Source organism: Malaclemys terrapin, chromosome 4, assembly GCF_027887155.1.
Source record: "Malaclemys terrapin pileata isolate rMalTer1 chromosome 4, rMalTer1.hap1, whole genome shotgun sequence".
Taxonomy (NCBI): Eukaryota; Metazoa; Chordata; order Testudines; family Emydidae; genus Malaclemys; species Malaclemys terrapin.
The window spans coordinates 122,158,901-122,179,100 of record NC_071508.1 but is presented as its reverse complement, the minus strand read 5'-3'; the positions used below and the strand labels follow the sequence as shown (position 1 = coordinate 122,179,100).

The window sequence follows — 20,200 nt, the reverse complement described above, 5'->3', positions numbered from 1 at the left end:
GTCAGTCACCGGTAATTTTTATTATTAAAGTTCTTAAGCCACCACGGTGAGTAAGCATTACAGTGGTCTAATATGTAATGTTACTACTGTTAATTTGATTTCTAGTGCAATTCACAGTGGGCCATTGCTTTCTTTTCTGAGAGGTGTTCCACTGCCTGAAATAGTGATTGTCAGAGGAGAGCTAAAGACCTCAATAAAGAGAATAAAATAAAGAGCATAGATCAGTAAATATACATTTAAAGTTAGACAAATAAATTATCCAAGATACAAAACACATTTTTTGCAATCTTGAGATTGCTGCCATCAGATATATTTTAAGATTATTTTATGCTTCGCCTATAGAAAATTGTGGCATATCTGTTTTCATTACACTTTTCACTTTGAAATAAATTTCTCCCAAGTAGTGAAGATACTTTTTTTAACTGGGGGGGGGGGAGGGGAGTAAGGAGAATTTGGAAGAGCTGTACATATTTCACTGCAAGTATGGTGTCTGTTCAGTGCAGATAGACCTGTGAAGATCTGAAGAAGAGCTCTCTCTAAGCTTGAAAGCTTCTCTCTCTCACCAACAGAAGTTGGTCCATTAAAAGTTATTACTTCACCCACCCAGTGCAGATAGCGTTATTCAGAGAACTAAAGGAGAGGGTATGCTAAATCTTATTGCCCAGATTTGGCTTTCTTGAAATGTTCTTCTGCCCAAACTGATAATTAACATTGCAACTTCTGTGTGAGGAAAAGTGTCTCAGGTGCCTTGTGAATATTCAGTAGGAAGAATGTAAATTTCAATTGAAACATCTGCTTTATGTAGCTCTGCAGAAGGTACTGTCTTTTTACACAAAATGTGTTTGCTTGCATTAGCACACAATCCAGTGCATGTTACACCATTCGTATTTTTAAATGCTTTAATGCCTGCTTTTTGTGCATGTGAAATTGGAAGTGTTCTTCATCCTGCCTGAGTGTTTCTGTTGAATTCAGATTTCTCTTGCTTTGAATAAGACATTGTTCCATTAAATTTGATTTATAAAGCAACTTTATAGGGGGGAGGGATAGCTCAGTGGTTTGAGCATTGGCCTGCTAAACCCAGGGTTGTGAGTTCAATCCTTGAGGGGGCCACTTGGGGATCTGGGGCAAAATCAGTACTTGGTCCTGCTAGTGAAGGCAGGGGGCTGGACTCAATGACCTTTCAAGGTCCCTTCCAGTTCTAGGAGATGGGATATCTCCATTAATTTAATTTATAAATTTATTTCCTCTTCTGCGGCGAGAGCAAGAATATATGACAGATTTTCATTAAATCAAGTATTTAATGTTGAAATTTATTTAGAAATTACCAAGAAAATTACTAGGAAAGCCATGGATTTTATCATAATTTTCTTTTACATAGGGATACTTATGAACATCTAGGCTTCAGGACAAGATGGAATTTTTGATAATCTAACACACAATTTTAGAAATAATCTGTAAATTTAGGACATTGCTGTATTTGCTGAAATCGGGCAATAAGCAAGTCTTTGAGGTGGAAAGGTCTTCTCAGAGCAAATGCCAGTAAAAATGCTGACGGTTCAGTAATCATCTGGTCACAATGTAAGATTTCCTTGGTAATTTGTTCACATTATGGCAGATGAAGTCTCCTATTGAATGAAAAGTTTATTGATTAAAACATTCAAACAAGCAAAGGCTGATCGTAAACTAATAAAATGTTGGTTTAGTGACAAAAATTCTCTCTTCATAAATCTTGAATAGCGATTGCGAAAGGTAATTTGGAAGTAAAGCAAAATATTTCTCAACAAAAATGTGCCATGAAATAAAAAGTTAGACAGCAAATCTCACACATCGTTTTACCATGTGTGAGATAATTACTATTTCCAGATGTTATTCAGGTGGTAACTAAATATGTGGGTTCTTGAACTTTCAAAAATTTCCCGCCATTGAGACAATTTTAGGATCAAAGATGAACCCTAATAAAAGTAAAATCAAACAAGCCAAAGGTGATAGCAGGGAGCCATTATGCTGATGTATTATGACTAGTTTTCTTTCCCAGACCTCTCATGCCTTTTTCAGACATTTGAGTTCAAAACAACCTTCAGTTTCTTTTTTAAGGGAACAAAACCCTTCTTCAGTTCTTCGCAACATTCATGCTTAAATCCTGATTTTAGCAGTTGTCCAGCAAGTTCTCTGTATGGGTTATGTTTTCTGATGAAGAGATAATGGAGTGTTTTTATAGCATATTCAGCTGGACACAAGTTGGCCTTTACAGTGAATTCTGATGGACTGGGTAGGGATTAAAGAATACAGAATATATATATTCCTGGTCGAAGCAATGAGAGTAAAACTGCCATAGTACCTTTTGGGGATGGAAGGGGGATAAAAATTGAGTGAAATGCAGCAACAAAACCTTGCTGGAGAGAGCTAAGCAACTTGCAAAGGAATGTGATTGGCTGAGGGTCTATAACCATTCAAACAAAACTAGGAGTTCTGTGTGATGCTGGGGAAAGAGCAGAGTGAGTGTGCGGTAGAGTGGAACGGGAAGCCAGAATGTAGGCATTTAGCACCATAGTAAGTGTGAGATGTAGAGCAAGAAATCTGCATTTTAAATAAGAAAACTTCTGAAGAAACTAGAAGAAAGGCAGAGTGAACTTTGGGCACTCAAAACTCTGCTTTTAAGAGAACCGCTCCCAGTTGTCCACAGAACAACTGTTAAGAGAAACTGTGTACCATGCATTTCCTCTGGAAGGAGCCATGAATGAGCAAAATGCTAATTAATTGTGGTGATACCAGAGAAGCATGAAATATTGTGGGATTAGATTTCCGGGGATGAGAGTGACACATGGTCAGGATGCTTGATTTGATGACGGAAAAGACTACGTGACTATAAAAAGGCATAGCCCATGCATGATGAAGCTCCAGTGGTAGTGTTGACTAGAGACCCACAAAATACAGGGATTGCCAGAGGCTGCATTAGAGGCTATCCCATCCTTTGGAGAAGGACTGTGAGAAACTACTTGGAGTCAACTAAGACACAGATGTTCAGATTAGGAGCCCATGGGAAAAAAGCAAAAATGGTGTCGTTCTGTTATTTTGCATAAATGGTGCCCAACCCAGACTATATACTTGTGACTTATTTTTCTTTGCTTTTCGATAGCAATTAACTTCCAACTCTCCTGCACTACATTGAGATTACCTAAACTCCTCAACCTTTGAAACAGGTTGAAGCGAAGAGGAGTGAAAGAACAAAAGCTGTGATTTTTAAAGGGACCTATGGGAGTTAGTCACACAAATCCCATTGAGTCTCCTTCTTTAAACTTTCAAATTCAAAGAAACCACTGTTATAGACAATGCGGACTATTTTGGAAAGTTTGGTCACAGGGTTTTATTAGCAGAGGATAGTAAGGGAGTTTTGAAGTTGATTCATTTGAAAGGTTATTAATGTTAATAGATTAGAATTGCCATCACCATTTCTAAAATAATCTGAGTTTATGTGAAATTCTGTGTCCATCATTTGATTGTAAATGTTTAGTCTGTGATTAATTTAAGAATTCTTGTGAGCAGATGTATTAATATAGTGAAAATTAGGAGATAAACATTTTCTGTTTATTTAATGGGATAAGGAAGCATGCATTTGTAACATTTGCGTATTTTATTTAGAGAATACTACTAAGAAATAAAATTTTAAGTGATCAGTATTATAAACTTATACATATTTACATAGAACTGCAAAAATTGTGTGAATTGATCCTTTCTGAAAAGATTTGAAAAATGAAAAAGTTAAAAGGGCACTCTGCAGCTTCAAATAACAAATGTGAGACAGGAATCAGTTGTCAGGTGGCTAGTTATGATTTATATTTCACAAGTCTCAGGAGGGTTTTGGAACATACTAATCAATTAAACAGCAATTCACCAGGACCAGATAGTATTCACCCAAGAGTTCTGAAGGAACTCAAATATGAAATTGTAGTTGATATGTAACCTATCACTTAAATTAGCCTTTGTACCAAATGACTGGAAGATAGCTAATGTAACGCCGATTTTTAAAAAAGACTCCATAGGTGATCCTGGCAATTACAGACCAATACACCTAACTTCAGTACCAGTCAAATTGATTGAATCTGTAGTAAAGAACAGAATTATCAGACACAAAGATGAACATGATATCTTGGGGAAAAGTCAACATGGCTTTTGTAAAGGGAAATCATGCCTCAATAATGCTTTAGAATTTTCTGAGGGTGTCAACAAGCATGTGGACAAGGGTGATCCAATTGATATCGTGTATGTGGTCTTTCAAAAAGCCTTTGACAAGGTCCCTCACCAAAGGCTCTTAAGCAAAGTAATCAGTCATGGGATAAGAGGGAAGGTCCTCTCATGGATCAGTAACTGGTTAAAAGATAGAAAACAAAGGTTAGTTTTCACAGTGAAAAGAGGTAAATAGCCGGATCCCCCAAGGAACTGTAGTGGCACTTCTGCTGTTGAACATATTCATAAATGAACTGGAAAAGTGTGTGACCAGTAAGGTGGCAAAGTTTGTGGATGATACTAAATTACTCAGTATAGTTAAGTCCAAAGCTAACTGTGAAGAGTTACAAAGAGATCTCTCAAAACTGGGTGACTGGGCAACAAAATGGCAAATTAAATTCAATGTTGTTAAGTGCAGAGTAATGCACACTGGAAAACACAATCCCAAATATCTATACAAATCGATGGGTTCTGAATAAGCTATTACCACTCAAAAAAGAGCTCTTGAAGTCATCATGGATAGTTTTCTGAAAATATGCAGTCATTGCATGCAGTGCAGCAGCAGTCAAAAAAACTAACAAAATTGTAGACACCATTAACAAAGGGACAGATAATAAGACAGAAAATATCATAATGTCACTATATAAATCCCTGGTACTTGCACACCTTGAAAACTGTGTGCAGCTCTGGTCGCCCCATCTCAAAATTAGAATTGGAAAAGATACAGATAAATGCAACAGAAAGATTAGGGGTATAGAACAGCTTAGGGTATAACTGGATTCAAAAAAGAATTAGATAAGTTTGTGGAGGATATGTCCATCGATGGCTGTTAGTCAAGATGGTCAGGGTTTCCTAAATGCTCTGGGTGTCCTAAATGTCTGACTACTAGAAGCTGGGACTGGACAACAGGGATGGATCACTCAGTAAATTACCCCTGTTCTTTTCATTCCCTTTGAAGCATCTGGCTGGCATTGTCTTCTGTTGAAAGACAGGATACTGGGCTAAATGGATCACTGGTCTGACCCATCATGGCCATTCTTATGTTCTTAAATAAGCTGTTATAACTTTGGTATAGTTGCTTATTATCCTATAGAACTATCTTCTGCTCAAATAAGTTTTACCACCAGGTTACTGTTACACTGTATGTGGATTTATCCACTTATAGAATTACAGTAGTAAACTGTTTACATTCTGTTGTTTTTATGACTTTAGACCTAGATACTAGGGATGTGCAATCTGAATAATATATTTGCTAAGTGGAATAAATTTTGGTCTATTTAGAAGGTACCAAAACATTTGTTTGCATACTGGAAAATTTTTACTCCTGTTAAGATTACATGGTTCCCACTGTACAACCAGCCTCCTGCTAGGGAACTCCTCCTCCCCGCTGAAGCTTTGTATTATTACAAGTGAGGGGTTGGATGATGGTCTGCAACTTTCTCCTTTCCTCAGCTTTTCTTCATATCAAGGAGCTGCATCCCTTCCTTACCAGTTCTTCAAGAGACCTGGGGTGGATTCTCTTTCTTAACCATTTACAACAGACCATGTCAGCAGTGGGAGTAGCAAAGGCTTCTACTCTGTTGTGAGCCACTGCACAGATCGCATCAGACATCCTTTAGGCTTTTTAACTAAGAAATTCTCTGAGCCCCTTGCTGCTGGGAGAGAGCATGAGTCTCTGCTGTTGATTGTGGAGCTTGTCATCTTTAAAAACTAAGGAGGGAAATGGTGGACCGGATCCTGAAATGAACGGAATGACTGCTTTTATAGCCTTGACAGAACTGTTCAAACATAGTGACAAATTTCTCTCTCCGTGCAAAATAATAAAATACACACATCAGCATTTCCCAAATTGATTGGGAAGCTGGCACCATCGTAGTCTGGAGGAGGGGACGGTAGACAAAAGAAGCATTGGGATAAATTATGCAATATGTGTCTGCATTCACCACCTCCTCCACTTAAGTATACTCTGATGTTATTACATCAAACTGCAGCAGTTTACTGAAAGCCATCATATTGTGTCTCTTCTCTTGTGAAGGCCTGTCATGTCAATAGTCACTCAATAGCTCACGTTTACAGTTTGCAAGTTTAAGCAAGCAATCACCAACCCAAGCTTATGTCTTTGACTTCTGTGGTAGTCAGTTTAACATCTTCCCATAAAGCATCTGCTGCTGGTAATTATGAGAGGCAGGATACTGGACTAGATGAACCTTTGGTCTGATCCAATCTGGTATTTCCTGTGTTCCTGTTTTCTTCCTGTTTTCCTATCTCTGTAAGCAGTGAAAAACTTGTTCTTATTTAATCAAGCCCAGTGAGCCTCAAATACAATTTGAAATTACAGAACAAATTTACAGTGGATTTGTAAGTGTTTAAAATCACAGTGAGAACTATAACTTAAAATGTTTATGGTCTGGGTAGAAAAACATCAGTGCTAAAGATTCTCTGCTAACAGTTAAATATTTAATACATACGTTTATTTTATCATGAAGGTAGCATACATACTGAATTGGTAGAAAACCTATTTCATTTTTCATTTACTGGAAAAGAGATACTATTTCAGACTGAATTTTAATTTCTTCTTCGAGTGATTGCTCAGGTGTATTCCACAGTAGGTGTGCGTGCTCTCCACGTGCACCGGTGCCGGAAGTTTTTCCCTTAGCAGTACCCGTAGTGGGGGAGCCCCGCTGCAATCCCTGGAGTGGCGTCTTTATATCGCGCTATAAAGGGGGCCACGCACTCCCCCCACCCTCAGTTCCTTCTTGCCGCCAGTGAAGGTAGTCGGAACTTTGTGCTCCAGCATTGCTGTAGCGTCTATCCTTAGTAGTACGATCTTCAACCATAAATAGTTTTGTATAGTTAGTGATCTGACTCAGGGCATGCCCCGAACCCCAGGCTTCAAGTCGTGCGACTCCTGTCGCAATTCCATGCCCAGAAGCGATCCACACTCTGTCTCTTCGCTGTCTGGGCGAGGCTCACATAAGTGAGCGCTGCAAAATCTGTAAGTCGTTCAAGCCCTGGACTAAGCGCGAACGAGATATCCGACTCCGGGCCCTGCTTATGGAGTCGGCATTGGCCCCGGCACCAGCGCACCGACCCGGCGCCAGGCACCACATCCTCGGTGCGGAGCGAAGCCCCATCCACCAGTCAGCACCGCTCCCCCACTAAGAAACAAGGCAAGATCCAGCGGCATCGAGACAAGGACGGGGTGAGGCCGAACCCGAGTTGGGCAGCCCACAATCCCCCTTGGGGCCCAGACCTCTGACTCAAGTTGAGCGGAGTAGTCTGGCCCTGTCCGCGCGTGCCTTTCTGGCGGTGAGGATGCCGTCGACGCCGGAGGCAGCTCAGGCAGTGCATGATAGCCTCGTCCTGCCAGTGCCGGGCAGGACAGGAAGCCGCCTCTGGGCGCTCACCAACCCTCCCCTGCCACGTCAGAGGTTGAGGTCCCGGATTAATCTGCGGGGCCTTCACGTAGCCCACGACAGATCTCCACTCGGTTGACTGGGTCACCTGAGAGCGAGTCTCCGGAGTCTTCCTCTGCCCAGAGAGGTTGCAGGCACCGGGACAGAAAGTGTCGATGCTCCTCTTCCACTCGGAGTGATAGCAGGTCTCTATGCCATCGGCACTGCCGCTTATACCACGGCACGCGCCATACTCGGAGTGCATCCTGACTGGCACCGGCACCGAGACGTTGTAGCCACGGTTGCCGAAGGGATTCTAGACATAGCTCCTCCCGATGTGTACATCTCCTCGTCGTCGAGGTCCAAATCCCACGGTCGGAGCCAACATGGCCGGGACCAGTCCAGCCGCTCGTACGGCACCGTGCGCTCCTCGGTAACTTCGGCCTCGGGCCCCAGCCATACCTCCCCGGGCTGCATTGTCCCTCAAGAGCAAGCAGCTCTAGTAGGACCTCAGACGGCTCAGTGGCAAGAGGCGCCCTGGCAAGGACAGTGGTGCCAATGGGCACTGTGGCCCCAAGCGCCCGCACCAGCAAGGCTCCGTTCAGTGGCTGGGGCGTCCCAGGTCCACTCGGTGTCCCCATCTCGGCACCGAGAGCAGTCCTCGGGTACCGAACCACTGGCACCGCACCCGGACCGAGATGTGGAGTGCAACCCGACGGTACCGCCCGATGCCCTAGGGGCGGTACCGGTTGTCTCGTCGGCACCGGACAAGTCCATAGCGACACCACCCCCTCCTTCTCAGGAGGATTTTAAGGCTCATCAGGAGCTTCTCCGACGCGTAGCCACAAATCTCCAGCTCCAGGCTGAGGAGATGGAGGAGCCATCGCACACTTTGTTTAATGTCCTGTCCTCCTCGGCACCAGGCCGTGTGGCCCTGCCACTTCACCAAGGGGTAGCCAATATTTCTGTCGGGCTCTGGCAAACCCCTGCCTCTCTGCCGCCCATTTCTAAGAAGGCAGAGCAGAAGTACTTCGTGCCAACGAAGGGACACGAGTACTTGTACACTCATCCTGCCCCGAACTCACTGGTTGTGGAGTCTGTCAACCACCAAGAAAAGCACGGCCAACCCGCACCCACCTCCAAGGATAAAGACGCCAGGAGACTAGACACTTTTGGGGAAAAAAGTTTGTAGCTCAGGGTGGCAAACCATCAAGCACTCCTGAGCGGGTATGATTTTAACTCTGCTGAAATTCGAGCTTTCCCTCCAAGAAAAGGACAGAAAGGAATTCAAGGCTCTAGTCGACGAAGGTGCGGCAGCGGTGAAAGCGGTGCTCCAAGCGGCGTCGGAGGCAGCCGACACAGCGGCTCGTTTGATGGCCTCGGCTATCTCCATGTGACGGGCGTCGTGCTCTCGCTGTCGGGGCTGTCCGTGGAATCCCAGTCCCTCATGCAGGACCTGCCCTTTGATGGAAAGGCCCTGTTTGCAGACCTAACCGACACTCGTCTGCATGGAATGAAGGACTCCCGCACCACTCTGTAGACTCTCGGCCTGTATGGCCCGCCAGCCAAGGACAAACCCAGGCCGCAGCCCTCGGCTCCCCCTGTAAGGGACAGATATGAGCCCCCGCCTAAGAGGCCTAGGGACCAGAGGCGCAGGTCACAGCGCCAGTCCTGTTCGGCCCCACGCCCCAGCCCTTCGAAGGGCAAGACACAGGGGAAGAGGCGTTTTTGACTCGTTGCAGGGGGCCACCGATCCTGTTGCCAGGGAAGCCCCCCAGTTAATAAAGTCGTTTTTTGGCAACCGTTTATCTGCCTTCCGAGTGCAATGGTCCCATATAACGTCGGACCGGTGGGTCCTCAGTACCATCTCCCAGGGGTACATGCTGCAGTTCGATTCACCCCCACCCCACCATCCTCTGTCCCGCAATGTCCCCGGAAACCCGGAGCACACCCTCCTTCTAAATCAGGAGGTGATGCGCCTCGTCACCCTGGGCACGGTGGAGAGGGTACCTCACGAATTCCAGGGCAAGGGGTTTTATTCCCAGTATTTCCTGATCCCGAAGGCGAAAGGTGGACTCAGGCCCGTCCTCAACCTGCCGAATCTCAACCAGTTTCTGGTCCGCTGCAAATTCCATATGGTGTTCCTGGCCTCTATTGTTCCGTCCCTAGACCCGGGGGATTGGTTCGCAGCCTTGGACCTCCAGGATGCATACTTCCGTATTCATATTTTCGAGGGCCATAGGCGCTTCCTCTGCTTCCTGGTAGGGAGAGACCACTATCAGTTTACGGTCCATCCCTTTGGCCTTTCCCCAGGGTTTTTACCAAATGCATGGCGGTAGTGGCAGCCCACCTCAGGAGGAATGGGTTGCAGATCTTCCCCTACCTGGACGATTGGCTGCTCAAGAGCAGGTCTCGGTCCCAGGTGCAGGCGCAGATGAAATTCCTGCTTGATACCTGCACAAGTCTAGGCCTAGTAGTAAACGAGGACAAGTCCACGTTAGTCCCGGTTCAGCGCATACAGTTTATAGGGGCGCTGTTAGACTTGGTGGAGGCCATGCCCTCCCTCCCCCGGGACAGGTTCGAAACGCTCAAAGGTCTCATCGCCTCGGTCACGGCCTTCCCTGTGATGACAGCATGGGTGTACCTTCAAATCCTAGGCCATATGGCAGCATGCACCTCCGTGGTGCGACATGCCAGGCTCAGGATGAGGCCCCTCCAGCTCTGGCTGGCCTCCCAGTACTCCCAGGCCAGGGACGGCCCGGACAAGGTTGTCACGTTGCCACCCAATGTAGTGGCCAACCTGCAATGGTGGTCCCTCCCGAGCAACATGCTTCACGGTATCCCCTTCAGGGAGACCCCTCCCTCACTAGATCTGGTGTCGGACGCCTTGGACCTAGGGCTGGGGAGCCCATGTAGGGAGCTTCAAAACCCAGGGCAGATGGTCACTCCCAGAATTGTCCCTGCACATAAACGTCAGGGCGCTCAGGGTGGTACGCCTGGTGTGCGTGGCTTTCAGCCAACACCTAGGGGGAAAGGTGGTCAGAGTCCTCACGGACAATACGACCACGATGTATTATATCAACAGACAAGGGGGCACGCGTTCCGTGGCCTTGTGCCAGGAAGCCCAGCACCTGTGGGAGTTCTGTATAGCCCACAATATCCTTTTGAGGGCTTTTCACCTGCCCGGAAGCGCAATACGCTCGCGGATCGCTTAAGCAGGGTTTTCTCCCAACAGCACGAGTGGTCTCTACACAGGGAGGTGGCCAAGAGGCTCTTCCTGGAGTGGGGCACTCCCCAGGTAGATCTTTTCGCCACCATCCAGAATTGCCTCTGCCCTCGGTTCTGCTCCAGGGCAGGAGAGGGCAAAGGGGCGATATCGGACGCATTCCTAATTCCATGGTCAGGCCGCCCGTTCTATGCCTTCCCGCCCTTCCCCCTGATAGGCAAGGTCCTACAGAAGGTGAAGAGCAGACAGAGTGCGGATTATCCTGATAGCCCCGGATTGGGCCCGTCATCATTGGTACGGGACCCTCCTGCAACTTCTAGTGGCCCCCGCAGACTCGACCGGACCGCCTCTCCCAGGAGGGAGGATGTCTCCTCCACCCCCAATCTAGTCGCGCTTCACTTGACAGCGTGGCTGCTCCCTGGTTAAACAAGGAGGAGGGGAGGTGTTCTGAGGATGTTAGACAGGTTCTGCTTGAGAGCAGGAAACCATCCACACGACGAACCTACTTGGCCAAATGGTATGGGTTCTCCACGTGGGCGAGGGAGAGGGGCTCCTCCCCCTCCTCCGCATATCTCCAGCTCATCCTCGATTACCTCCTGTCCCTTAGGACCCAAAGGCTGGCGCCACATGACCATCCCAGTTTTTAAAAGGGCTGGATCGGGCATTCCCTTACGCCAGACCCCCGGTCGCGCTCTGGGATCTGAACCTAGTGCTCTCCGGCCTCACGGGCCCCCCCTTTGAGCCCTTGTCCACGTGTTCCTGGTCCCACTTATCATGGAAAGTGGCATTCCTGGTGGCTATCACCTCAGCCCGCCGGGTCTCGGAGCTTAGGGCCCTGACCTCTGAACCCCCATATACGGTCTTCCATAGGGATACAGTCCAGCTCCGTCCGCATCCGGCTTTTCTGCCGAAGGTAGTCTCAGCTTTTCACATTGATCAGGACATTTTCCTCCCAGTCCTCTGTCCTAAGCCCCATTCCTCCAATGAGGAGCGACGCCTGCACATGCAAGACCTGCGTAGAGCGCTCGCTTTTTTACCTAGACCGGACCAGGCCATTCCGGAAATCCCCTCAGCTTTTCATTGCATCGGCCAAGTGCATGGGGGGCAGCCCGTTTCCACCCAGCGGATCTCTTGCTGGATCACCTCGTGCATATGCACATGTTACGACCTGGCAGGGGTTTCCCTGCCTCTTATAGTGAAGGCTCATTCGACGAGAGCTCAGGCCTCGTCGGCTGCCTACATGGCTCATGTCCCTATTCAGGACATCTGTAGGGCTGCTACATGGTCCTCTGTCCACACCTTTTCATCGCGCTATGCGATCGTCTCCCAAACGCGGCAGGGTTTGGTAGGGCGGTACTCCATTCGGGTAACCCTTAAACTCCTACCCACCTCCATCAGGTATAGCTTGGAGTCACCTACTGTGGAATTACACAGGAGCAATCACTCGAAGAAGAAAGGACAGTTACCTGTTCCGTAACTGGCGTTCTTCGAGATACATTGCTCAGGTGTATTCCACATCCTGCCCTCCTTCCCCTCTGTCGGAGTTGTCTGGCAAGAAGGAACTGAGAGTGGGGGGAGCGTGCAGCCCCCTTTATAGCACGATATAGAGGCGCCACTCCAGGGGTCGCAGCGGGGCTCCCCCACTACAGGTACTGCTAAGGGAAAAACTTCCGGCACCGGTGCACGTGGCAAGCACACACACCTACTGTGGAATACACCTGAGCAACATCTCAAAGAACGCCAGTTACGGAACAGGTAACTGTCCTATCCCTCAGAAAAGCTTTATTTTGAGAGACTAATGCATTCCATTCAACATTTCAACATATTCTTCCTGCAAGGAATTATTTGACTGCTAAACATTTTCTTCAACATTGTTGATTAGCTAAAGTTTACATCCCATGCAATTTAATCGTGTATCCATGCAGGGGCACATTGTGCTCAGCCTATATATTTTAGTTCTGTGTTTCCTTTTTTGCAATCTATTGTTAGCCTTTAAATAGTCATCTAATTGCACTCTATGAAAAGACATTGCAATTACTAACATCAAAGTGCATGCAGCAGCATAAAGGTTACAGCATATAGTGCCATCACAAACCTTCTTTGAATCATTTATACTCCTAAATGAAATGCTCAGTTAAATTTTCAGTGTTCACAGTGGCTACTCAAATTGGCATCAAACATTGCTGCTAGTAAAATCATAACATGATTTTAGTGTAGATTCACTCACATTTGTGCATTTTACATCAGAAAAAGACTGACCGCAAACATCCAGAAGTTAAGACCCAAGATAGCTTTTTTGATGAAGCCTGTGTTATGGAAAGGGTTAAGATGTAGTATTTAACCCAGCCTTTGTGAACATTTTTGTCTTCCTTCCTTCTCCTCCCATCTCTCCACACTGATGTAATTTTTTTATTACTTCTGCAGGTTCAGTCCATGCAACGTCAATAGCAGCCTCCAGAGTGGAGCAGGCACTGTCTGAGGTTGCTTCATCTTTGCAGAGCAGTGCTCCTAAGCAAGGTCCTCTGCATCCTTGGATGACTCTGGCTCAAATCTGGCTTCATGCAGGTACTGGAAAACAAAAACAACTTTTTTTTCCTATTCACTAACCTATGAAGCAGCCAGGAATCTGTATTCATTTCATTCAGCAGGTCAGACTCTATTATCATTTGTCAACTGAAATTGGAGCTTTTAAGAACACTTATTCAAAGTGTGGCATTTTGTTGCATTTCAAGAAAGAGCATTATATGTTTTATACATTAAACAGTGGTCAATAAGGATGGCATTTAGTTTTTAATTTAATAACCTTGTCACAGTGTTGTTGCATTTTCTAACTACAGTTTAGACTGTATTAAGTCATGGATTTTTAAAATTTCTCATTTGGCAAATTTTTCCTTGAGAATTAAGGGTTGCTGTGTTTCTGTGGAACTTTTTTAACTAAACATCAATCATCATAAGAATGTTTAATAGTCTTGGGGTCCTAATAATAAAAATAATGCATATCATAGTTTGCTGAACTTAACCATAGAAATATAGTTTTAATGTGAGTTGCATAAAGAGGCACAATAATTAAAATTGATCTTCCAAAATATATTCGTTGGCTGTGTAGGTTAAAAAAAAGGGAAGACTGCTTTTTTTAAAAAAGGGAGGTGCATAGGTTTCTGCTCTTTTCCATGTGCAAAAATTCAGATACTTCTAGTATATGCAAGTGCTTCTGTTACAAAGGGAGGCAGGACAGTATTTATTAAAGTTCCTGCCGACACATCATAATCATTGTGGGCTGGATCTGAAAGGTACCTGTTCAAAGTAGTGCTGTAAACATGGTATTTAGTATTTCAATAAAGTAAAAAAGTTGCACATTTGTTTATGCTCCTTTCAAAAAGTTTGAATGGAGGTAGATGGAGTCCTGTGGCAAAGCAAGCAATAGATTGGGCCCAAAACTTGAACTAGGCCTCTGGGCTGACAGTGTGAAGTGCTTGCGGGTGCTGGCTAGTTGGTTGTTATGAACTTTTTATACTTAAATTACTGAACTTTTGTTTTTTTAAAAAGGGGAGGATTTGGATCCTGGTATTGAGGCAAGCAGAGGAATGGAAACACTTAAATTGAAAGCACTTGATTCATACGTAAGATAGGGCAGCAGTTTTATAGTAGGATTGCTACATGGTGGATCAGAACTTTGCAGACTAATGCAGTGGTACCACTGTCACCTTTGCAGGCGTTATGGTGTCTGAAGCTTCTTGAGAAGCTAAATAGAGTGGAACATAGATGGCATATTTCCTCTGGAGAGGAGCAGGCATTTACAGGAATATCAGATATTACAACTGCAGCTGGAAGAAAAAACATTAGCATTGTATAAAAACTTAACTTGACAACAATGTCACTGAAGTAAACCTGTATTGTTTTGCTTTTGTGACACTCATCCAGTGTAAAAGTGATAGTGGGCTTCTGATGTCTCCATTTCTTGGTTTGCCTGTTGGGATGTGTGGTAGCATTTTCCTAACTGGTGAATGATCTGGAATGGAGTCTGTGCCCAAGAGTGGCCTGAAGCTTCGCACCAAACTCTAAGTCAGAGAGTATCACTGATGGCAGTGGAAGGTTATAGTGCATAGCATAATGGTTTATGTGAAAACAGTGTTCTAATCATTCTTTTAAAAATATTCAGTTTGAAAAGTTCTTTGGGCGGTTGCTCATGTCCATTCCCATGTAGGTGTGCACGCACTGCGTGCACAGTCGCCAGAAGGCTTTTCCCTCAGTGGTATCCGTCGGCACCGGTGCCCCCTGGAGTCACACCCTCATGGCGTTGTATATAGGGGCCTGCCACCCCCTCAATTCCTTCTTTCCACCTGTGATGGTCACTGGAACTGCTCATTCTTGCTCTGCAAGTACTCTACCCGGTGGACTTGTATATTTTCCTGTGAATAGTTCTAAAAATGTTAGTAAGTGTTTGCAGAAGTTACTAGTTGATAATATAGAGTAGGACCCCGCTTATCAGGGGTCTCTCCTGCCCAACACCAGGGAATGCCTCGGTCTCTGGGGTTTAAGCCATTCAAGGCTTGCCACTAGCCTGTGCCTATCAGTGATCCTCACTCGGCTTGCCTCAATTGTTTGGGCGAATCCCAACTGCGTGATCGTTGCAGGATTTGTAGAGGTTTCAAGACCCAGACCCAAAAAGAAAGGGACCAGAGTGTGACGTTGCACTCTATATGATTTTATTAAAATATTCTAATGAATGTGAATATAATGTAACTGGAATATGCTTCAGGCAAAAGGTCTCTTGTAAGGTATCCTTACAGAGCTTATAATCTACTGAGTGTGTTCATCCTATTTGTATGAATGTATCATTCTTGTATCTGAAACTAGAAATATGAAATATAACTCTGAGGGCCTATTGTAATTATGCAAAGTGTAAGCCATTAATGGTGGTTTGGAATCTTGATGGCTCCCATTAACCAGGACAATTGTCTGTAGATGGCTCTGTGTTACTTGGAAGTCTTCCTGTATATATGTGTGCTGGCAAGTGGGTAATGAAGTCTTACAGTGACATGTGATCATGTCACCTGAACTGGAATCCATCTTTAACATGGTGCTTTTCCATTTAGAATGGGGGAGGGGGCAGAGAGGGACAAAGGATTCCCGCCTTATGCTAAAGATATATAAGTGGGTGGAACAGAACAAAGGCAGCCATCATGAGAAATCCCCTAGCTACCACCTGAGCTGAAAAAAGGGCTGGACCGGGGAAAGGATTGTGCCCAGACTAGGAAGGCGACCAGACTGTGAAAGAAACTTATTGAAACATCTCTGAGGGTGAGATTTTATCTGTATTCAGTTTTATTACTGTACTAGGCTTAGACTTGCGTGTTTTATTTTATTTTGCTTGGTAATTCACTTTGTTCTGTCTGTCACTACTTGGAACCACTTAAATCCTACTTTCTGTATTTAATAACATCACTTTTTACTTATTAATTAACCCAGAGTATGTATTAATACCTTGGGGGGGGGAAACAGCTGTGCATATCTCTCGATCAGTGTTATAGAGGGCGAACAATTTATGAGTTTACCCTGTATAAGCTTTATACAGGTTAAAACGGATTTATTTGGGGGTTGGACCCCAATGGGAGTTGGGCATCTGAGTGTTAGACAGGAACACTTCTTAAGTTGCTTTCAGTTAAGTCTGCAACTTTGGGGCATGTGGTTCAGACCCTGGGTCTGTGTTGGAGCAGACTGGCGTGTCTGGCTCAACAAGACAGGGTGCTGGAGTCCCAAGCTGGCAGGGAAAGCAGGAGCAGAAGTAGTCTTGGCACATCAGTTGGCAGCCCCAAGGGGGTTTCTGTGATCCAACCCATCACAGAGAGACTTAAGTTCCTCCTGATGGAAGTGGCTCTTCATCTCTCAGAGCCAAATCATCATGACACAGCACTGAGCACCTCTGCCTCTGTGAAGAGTACACCTGCTTCTGTGACGGACAGGCACCGCAGCCCAGCCTCTCCAGCGCCGAGGAGAGATTCCTTGCTGGTGTCACATGACTCCCGGCACCACCACAGGTTGCCGGTACAAAGGAGGTCAGCACAGGAGAGCATGTGGCACCACTCCCGTTCGCCAGTACCGTGCAGGAAGCAACACAAAACCAGGCAGGGGACACTCCCTTACCCCAAAGCCCACCAGTCAGAAGGACTCTGGCAGAGTGAGAACCGCACAAGGCTCAATGGCTGCTGCTGCGGCACCATTGACTCTGGCCCCAGGGAGGGAGCCGTTGAGTCCAATGTCGTTGGACTCTTCCCCCAAGGGAGAGCCATAGGAGTGTGGGACTGGTGCTCCCATCTATGCCAGACCTATTCCATGTGGCACAGGATCTGATCTCCCTCCCAGTGCCACTGTTGACAATTAGATGTGAGTCAGCACCAGAGGCAAAGCCAGCTACGGTACCGAGGTCTCAGGTGCCGTTGAAAGGAAAGCCAGCAATGATGCAGCAGCATTGGTTGCCTCCATCCCAGCACCACTTGCCAGCACCACACCCCTATGGTCCTCTGGGGAATGAATCCTCGGAGCCGGAGTCCTATACCTCTCACAGGAGTTGGCACCACTCGGACCGTCGGTTCTGGATGGAGGACATGAGCCAGGGGTTGCCTCCTGCAGGCTGGCCAGCACAGTGGCAGATGCCTGTAAATAGCCCTTTGGGACTCTGTGGAGTGTTTTCCATCAGTCCCAAGGACCCAGTCAAGGACGTCCTACTCGATGGCATTGGAAACTAGAGCCCCGCTGCTGCCTCCTCCTCTAGTGGTGCAGGGGCAGGACCAAAATGCTGTGCCTGGTACCGTACATCAGGGACCAGCACCACAGGACCTGCCAGGAGCGGACGGCCAAGAGCAAAGTGCTGGTTCTGGGATCCTCTTCCTCCTCTCCAGATGAGGCAGTTACAGGAATCTTGGTGGCACCCATACAGGATGACCACAAGGCGCACCAAGAATTGTTGAGATGGATGGCACAGAACCTGTGGGTCCAGGTGAAGCCTGAGCCTGAGAAGGAGCCAGAATTTACCAGTGTACATTGCCAAATAGTCACAGTGATATGTCAGCAGCCCCCATCAGCTCCCCGCCCTCCCCCTGCTCCCAGCACCTCCCACCCACCAGCAGCCCCTGCCTCCCACCCTGCACTTCCTGATAAGCTGTTTCATGGCAGGCAGGAGGCTCTGGGAGGGGGGAGGAGCCAGGGTACGGCAGGCTAAGGGAAGGGGACGGGAAGGGGTGGAGTGGTGCGGGGCCTGTGGCAGAGCCAGAGGTTGAGCAGTGAGCACCCCATGGCACATTGGAAAGTTGGTGCCTGTAGTTCCAGCCCCGGAGTCGGCGCCTATACAAGGAACCGCATATTAACTTCTGAAGAGCCGCATGCGTCTCCGGAGCCACAGGTTGGCCACCCCTGCACTACACCATCACACAGCAAGCTAGAGATGATGCTGGATTCAGCAGGGCAGTGTTACAGTCTGCTTGTTGTTGAATTACAAACCCACCTCCTCCATCTGCTTGGGTGTCACCTACATGGGAATGGACATGATCAAGCACTTGAAGAAAAAAAACGGTTGCTAACTTTTCCGTAACTGTTGTTCTTCGAGATGTATTGCTCATGTCCATTCCCAAACCCGTCGTCCTCCTGCTCTGTTGGAGTTGCCAGCAAGAAGGAACTGAGGGGTGGCAGGCCCCTATATACAGCGCCATGAGGGCTGGAGCCGACCCAGCGGATATCACTGAGCAAAAACCTTCCGGCAGCTGTGCACATAGCACACGCCCACCTACATGGGAATGGACATGAGCAACACATCTCGATCAACAGTTACAGAAAGGTTAGTAGCCATTTTTTCTGTGTGTTTCTAGATACAAATATTGAAAAGGGTTAAGTGAATATATAGTATACTCTAGAAATTACAGTTATGCAGCATTGGTTTTTCTCTATTTCCAAGATCAGTATACTAGCTTAAATATTTGTCATTCATACACTGTAGTCTATATTAATGATACCTCTAGTAACAGTTGGTCATACAGTAAAAAGTAACCATATATCAAAGGTCTCTAAGACATCATGTCATTTAGCTAACATCACAAACTTGTTCATTGGTAGGTGTTTAGCATAACTTTTTCAAATTGTTGGAGTTCTTTGCCATTAAGAAGTAATCATGTTTATTTTTAGTATTGCTGTATTTCTTTATATACTTAGCTAGCCTTGTCTTGCATTGACCATTTACTGCAGAAGTAATTAGATAGCAACACTGCCAAGTATTAATTATTTCAGAAAAACAAAAGAACAAGAGCAAAAGATGTGCTAGTGATTAGTCTGTTACTTTATTTGGTTGAAGTGCCTTAGAATTCCTATTAATTCTGACAGTTCAAAAAGAGAAGAGGTGACTTTTCCTCCAGAGAATCACACAAAGATATAGAATTGGAATGTGTCTGTAGGGATAGTCTAGTCACTTCCCCTGCATCATAGCATCACTTGTTTAAATATTCATAAGCCATGCTAAGCAGGTGAGTGTCTGTTAGCTTTGAATATTTCCAGGGCTGATAATTTTCACAGCCTCTCCTTGCAACTTGTTTTATTGTTCAACTCATTGTTCATTTTTCTGCATATTCATCCTTAATTTTCAATGTTGTAGTTTAAACCCATTACTCCTCTTTCAGTCCTCAATGCCTAATGAGAACCAGTGACTTGTCCGCAATGTGTCAATGTGAACCATGTCCTCCCTGCTGTGGGGAACCCTTTGCTCATTCCCATTAGTGGGGGGTAGTGAGGAAGCAAGTGATGCTGGCCTAGCCACTCTCTCCTCAATGGCCAAGAGGAGTTCATTCCTGTATGGCCCATATCCTCCTGTTCCCCTCCTGCAGATACCCTGGTGATCAGATCTCCATGTCTGCCATTTCCCTGCCTCCTGACTACAGTTACTAGAAAGAGCGGAATTGGGGAAAGAGAGAAGAGACAACTAGGAAGGCCAGAGCCCCCAGCAGGAAGAGAGAGGGAAAAGACAGAGCCACCCCAGTTGTGTGGAAGTGAGAGAGAACCCTTACATAGATGAAGGAGAGAGAAGAGAGAGCAGCGCTCTTGCAAAGTATTGCTCTCCTCTGAGCCCTTTCCAATTCATCTCTTTTATAAAGGTTACTTAACTCACCACATAAGGCTGGTATTTGGGTAATGTTTCAGGGTGTTGTACATTATTTTTCTCAAGCATCCAAGTTACCTTTCCAACTGTGACATATACACCTCTACCTCGATATAATGCTGTCCTCGGGAGCCAAAAAATCTTACCGTGTTATAGGTGAAACCGCGTTATATTGAACTTGCTTTGATCCACCGGAGTGCGCAGCCCCGACCCCCC

General features: G+C 46.0%; 1 protein-coding gene across 4 annotated transcripts in view; it reads left to right on the top strand.

The window, feature by feature from the left end:
* The window catches only part of TTC7B (tetratricopeptide repeat domain 7B), a 325,154-nt gene that overhangs the window by 219,311 nt on the left and 85,643 nt on the right, over nucleotides 1–20,200 (top strand). For all 4 annotated transcript variants that reach the window (XM_054028276.1, XM_054028275.1, XM_054028274.1 and 1 more), the window contains one exon: nucleotides 13,270–13,410. In XM_054028276.1, coding sequence (XP_053884251.1) covers nucleotides 13,270–13,410 — 141 coding nt within the window. The remainder of the gene's footprint in view (nucleotides 1–13,269; nucleotides 13,411–20,200) is intronic.